The sequence below is a fragment of the Sardina pilchardus genome, chromosome 16 (genome assembly GCF_963854185.1).
Source record: "Sardina pilchardus chromosome 16, fSarPil1.1, whole genome shotgun sequence".
NCBI classification, from domain to species: Eukaryota; Metazoa; Chordata; class Actinopteri; order Clupeiformes; family Clupeidae; genus Sardina; species Sardina pilchardus.
In genome coordinates this window covers 20,676,152-20,681,852 of record NC_085009.1, presented here as the reverse complement: position 1 = coordinate 20,681,852, position 5,701 = coordinate 20,676,152, and the positions used below count along the sequence as shown (strand labels likewise).

The window sequence follows — 5,701 nt, the reverse complement described above, 5'->3', positions numbered from 1 at the left end:
CCGGAGCAACACAAGTTTTTTTTAAAAAATAATGTAATGCAATGGTTTCATTTGCTGTGCACCATTGCATTAAAAAAAAAAACTAGAAAAGCACTCAGAGAGCGCAGCCACCTCCACCTGCATTGTTCTCCCTAGGTTGTTATACATTTGAACCTAAACTATTCAGATTTCCACCATGTGGCCATACCATGCCATTGCACCACTAAGCTAAATACATAAACACCGAAGGAATCCCAACGGAATTACGGATCAAATTTAATCGTGTCTTCCTTGGGTCATGTCCGACCTTCCCTGAAAATCTCATCGAAATCCATCCATACCTTTTTGAGTTATCTTGCTAACAAACAGGCAGACAAACAAACAGACAGACAGACAGACAAACGCTGGCCGGTCCCCGATAAAAACATATACCTCCTTGGCGGAGGTAAATAAGTCTCAAAAACGTCTGTGTTGCTCCAGTATCCTTCGTCAGTTTGATCAGCTTGTCCCCTGCTGTGGATGCACCAGTTGTTTGCAGAAGCGCATCAGATCTGCTCCTTCCTTAGACTGGGTATAGGGTTGCTCTGTGCAACTGTAGGCTTCTATAACACCTGTTCTGTCTTCTATCCATTGGGTGTCCCTGTCACTGTGGGTACAATACTATTTACCTTTACAAAATGAATTCAATAAAGATAACTCTGACCACATTGACTGTTGTCTGTGAACTTGTAGGACACACACACACAAACACAGCAAAAGATTGAGGTCGGCTCATAATTATGACCGCCGCTAGCGTAGCAGTCATATTGTGATTGTCAAAGTTTTTTTTAGTTTTTTTTTCCCCGTCATTTACTTCCTGAATTTTTGGTTAACGGTTCCTGGGATAACATAACACCGGGGCACATGAAACTTGGTGGGCATGTACAGTAGACTATTATTGAAAAATTGCATTTGGTCCCCTGGGACCTCTCCAACCCCACGCTAGCCCCCCCCCCCCCCCCCCCCCCCCGTTGCAAAGTTACAATCAAACCCTTTAAAGCAGAGATCATCCTAAATTTCGATTTGTGGAATATATGTGCGTGGGTGTGTGTGTGTGTGTGTGTGTGTGTGTGTGTGTGTGTGTGTGTGTGTGTGTGTGTGTGTGTGTGTGTGTGTGTGTGTGTGTGTGTGTATGTGTGTGTATGTGTGTGTGTGTGTGTGTGTGTGTGTTATGACCGGCTCTAACATAAACGAGGCAAACACACAGATTCAAAAGTGATTTTATCGTTCGTCAAGAAATATGTATAGGGAAAAACGAATGGAACTATGTGTATGTTGAGTGCGTGTGCTTCAGTATGTGAAAAGTCAAAAATGGATGCTGGAGATGAGAGAAAGTGAAGGAGGAGTCCAAGGCCATGTTAAGCCCTACGTCCGCCAGGTGAACCACCTAATGAAGGCCCGATCACATTATAGACGGCATGCGCTGCGCCCACCGCTAGGTTGCTCTAGGTTGAGATAACGTTCTACGATTTTTGTTGCTGTTACCGCTCCTATGTCTTTGGTTACTGCTGGGCTCCGCGCAAAAGACCATTCACTTACAGCGCGCCGCGGTCAAAGTTCAACATATTTCAACTTTGACCGCGGTAAGCGCAACAGCGGCAAAGCGGCAAAATGCCGCCGGCGCTGCGCTTTGCTGAGCACAGCGGCAGACCCGTTTTTGCGCTCTCAACCCATTGAAATGAATGGGTTTTATAGCGCATGCCGCCTGTAATGTGATCGGGCCTTGAGGCCTATCCACTGCCACTACCCCCACAACTACGGCGCTGCCACCGCCGGGCTGAGGGGGCGCAGGGGGACGTGTGTGTGTGTGTGTGTGTGTGTGTGTGTGTGTGTGTGTGTGTGTGTGTGTGTGTGTGTGTGTGTGTGTGTGTGTGTGTGTGTGTGTGTGTGTGTATGTGTGTGGGGACGTGTGTGTGTATGTTGCCGTCGTCTTCGAGTTGTGGTTGCTGTAGGTGCAGATGTAGCTGACCACAGGCTGATAATAACCGGGCATCCTGTGTGGTCCGAAGCACAGAGAGACTCTGGCTGTGTCTGAATCATAAGTACTGTACACACGCTGGGCAGCGTGCATTTTCCGAAAGTTACGTCAGAATAGACTGTCCGAAAGTCAAGCGCTTTCACTAGATGGGTACTTCGTTTGGCGTGACTTTCAAGCGTGCATCGATGCATCTTTTTTGGCCTCAGATATCCCATAATCCATTGCGCAGCGCAGGTCAAGCTCCACACGTCATGCAAATCGTCAAGCAACACACCCCCCCTCCCCGAGTCACAGTCACGTGACGGCAACTAGTTGTGATGTCGAAATGTAGGAACGCATACTGAGAAGCCGGCTAACTGAGATGCTATTGGAAAGAACGGTACTATCCAGCGTGCGGTGCGCCCTTGATAATTGGACGCGGCCCACATTGCATTAGAGGAATGATCAGACTCACCACCAGCCACTACACCTTCTGCCAGTAGAGGGCAGCAGAGAGCCACTCCCCTGCATCACATTGCCGAGAAAAGAGCGTTGCGCTCTTCTATTTTACTGGTCACCATCTCCATACAGGACAAGGGGCCCATAACATCAAGTAGTTTCAATGAGGCTTTTTACATTTAACATTTTATGTTTCTCTGTTCTTTTTTAACTTTGGTATTTGTACACTTTGTGTAACTATAGAAGTCATAACATGTCAATTAGAAAATGAGCTCGGTGATGATCTCGAGAACTAGAGACCTGTGAAAAATCGCCTGAATTCTCCTTTAACTCATGTGCCATTGTCAAGCAACAAGTCCACCACACATCCATCCTTCATTTAGTTCCACTGTGTCCCTGTGACTTAAATTGTTAATTTAGTTCAACTGTGTCCCTGATTCTCAAATAGTGTATAATGTAAGATAATACAGACAACAGTCATGTTGATCCAAGTCATTTTTTATTAGGAGTGTGCATAGTAGCCATTTGTACATTTTACATACAGAATAAGAAATATTAATCATATTACAGTTTTTCTGAGTAGCTTTGGTACATTTCTCAGTGGCTCAGTCACGTGGTCAGTATAGCAGTGTACTCTGGATGGATGTTCTGATGTAAACTATGGCTAATGTTTTGATGACAATTTTTGTAAGTTGTAGGTTACATACATCTTAGTGTATGTGGGAGTTTTCTTGCAAGACACTGGACAAGATTCACATTTATGCTTTTACTGTTTTTTTTTTACTGTAATTTGTTGACAGACCGGAAAGGAAACGACAGCACAGCACAGCAAATTACAAAGGGGGAAAAAAGTAGAAATGTGACCATAGGACAATCTCCTTAGGGAAAACTAGTGCTGTATGAATTACAGTGCAGTCTTCACCTCCTGACGTTCCTGTCTATTGGGCCTCAATTCTCATAAGACAACTTGTAAAGACTTATACTATAAACTAATGCCTAAATGTTGTGGGGGTTGAGAGTATTCAGCAAAGAATTTTACAAAATAATTTGCATGGATCTACAAAAACATTTGCAACTTGTTCACATAAATGATAAATTGCTTTTTGGATGTGCACAAGTGACACAATGATTTAGAGAAATCAAGCATTCTGTGTTAGTTCTGGCAGGCCGCGTTGTCAAGCCTACAGTCTGCTGTCAGTCAGTCTGCAGTGCTTTCTCTGCTCTCTGCTTGCAACCCGTCTCCTCCCCAGCTCCCCATCAAAACACAGAAAAACTGTAAGCAGAAATAGTCACATCAGCAAGCGATTCAGCAATTCTACATCTTGGCATAATATATTATAGTAGTTGGTCATGAGAGCTCATGAGTGGTGAGCATCACAGGGAGCTTTAGGACCCTGAGGAGTTTCTCCAACGCTGATCTGGACTGGGGATCCAGTCCTATTGTTCTGTAAAGAGGACATGAACAAACAACACACACACACACACACACACACACACACACACACACACACACACACACACACACACACACACACACACACACATACTTAAAATGAAGTTAAAGCAATACTATAATATTCCTATTTCCTCCATTAAAGTTTCTCTCTCAGTCCAGTACTATGCTTAATCCATGAACTGAAGAGCCCCCCCCCCCCCCCCCCCACACACACACACACACACATTTAATGGAGCGACGGACTCACCCTCAGTGGTACAGATGAAATTGAGTTGGTCGGTCTTAGCCAGGTTGCTGACCCACTGCCCCCCTCTAGACTTCACTGCCCCAACTCCTTGATGGAAGGACTCCACTTGCTCGTGCCCTGGGGTCCAGTTGCTGTAGCAGACGGTCTGTCCATAGACCCAGTACCAGCCAACACCGTAGGAGTGGAGCAGGCCCACCCACACGTGAGGAGTGGAGGCTTCTTTAGCCCGTTCAGTCACCCAGCGCTGGACCCGCTTGGACATCACAGACACCAGGTCCACATGGTGCTCTCGGCAATACTGCAGCGCCTCTCTCCAGGTCTTATTCTCATGGACCAGAACCAGCATGTCTGAATGGAAAATAGGAAAAAAACAATATCCCCATGTTCAGTGCTGGAGTTCATCTAAGATTCTCATTCTATCTGCACAGGGGTGCCCCCAGAATTCTTGGGCCCCAAGCTTTCAAAAAATGTATTTTTCAGAATGTGAACTAGTGAACAGATAGTAACACAAATAACAAATCCGAACACCATAGAGAGTATAAAGCTAAATAACGGAGAAGGAAACGCCACTAAATGATAAATTAAAAAAAAAAATCAAGTTGAAAAAAGACTCACTTTCGTAGCAGATGAAGTTCCTGGAAGAGCTACAGCCTAAATCTTTCCACTGACCACTGGGCAACATTTCAGTGCACGACCCATCCGCATTATTGGGTTCTCCAGTGTTCCAGTGGCGGAAAGAGGAGCTGCTGCCATCTGACCACTCCCAGGCATCTATGAACAGGCCGATCCAGGCTTTTCTACCACCTTTAACTGCCTCTATCTGGTCGTTCTCTGCTTGATTCCTCACACTGGCCAGGTCTGTGTGTTCCTCTCTGCAGTATCTCTGAGCATCTGCCCAGTTCTTCTCCTCAGTAACCAGCACATAGGGATGTGTGGAGTTCTCTCCTGTGGTAATGCATGGGTCATGGTTAACTGGAAATCAGCACAGCTGTACAGTCTGAACTAGTGTGAGTGCTACAAACTGTCACACCGTTTGGCTGCCTAGGAGTGAGTTTAAACCGAACTAATGTGACTGTACCTGAAGTCATAACACTCTTTGGCTGCTTGTATTCAGGAGTGAGTCTGAACTGAATTGAACCTGAAGCAATAACTAACATGCACGTATTGCTGAATTAATCTAATCGTTTTCTCACCATTATAGCAGACAAAGGGCAAAGGAGTCCTGCAGGCGACATCATACCATTGTCTTTGATACTGATTTACACATTTCTCTTCCTCGCTACTTGGTTCGTCTGGAGCCCAATTCATGAACTCTGTTTCATTCTCTCTGTGGAAATCCCTGTCGGCCAGAGACCACTGCCATTTAGGACTGCTTCCATGCTTCAACCCAATCCATGTTTTTCCAGCACCAGCGTCATCGATCATGCTCTTCACCTTTTCCATCTCTGTCATGTCGTCTATGGTGGCGAGGTCAGTGAACTCCTCTCTGCAGTACTGCTGAGCTTCTGTCCAGCTCTTCTTTTCTTTCACCACATGGAACTGATGTGGCACAGAGGAGGAGAGA

At 45.6% G+C, this 5,701-nt stretch overlaps 1 protein-coding gene across 1 annotated transcript; it reads right to left on the bottom strand.

Annotated features, from left to right (window-relative positions):
- Nucleotides 1-3,694: 3,694 nt before the first annotated feature.
- On the bottom strand, nt 3,695-5,225 carry LOC134059594 (macrophage mannose receptor 1-like). The gene is made up of 4 exons (XM_062516040.1): nt 5,216-5,225; nt 4,753-5,082; nt 4,138-4,485; nt 3,695-3,879 (listed from the first exon to the last, which is right to left on the bottom strand). Exons 1-4 carry the CDS (start codon nt 5,223-5,225, stop codon nt 3,872-3,874), a joined length of 696 nt encoding a protein of 231 aa, XP_062372024.1. The 3' UTR covers nt 3,695-3,871.
- Between the last annotated feature and the right edge of the window lie 476 nt (nt 5,226-5,701).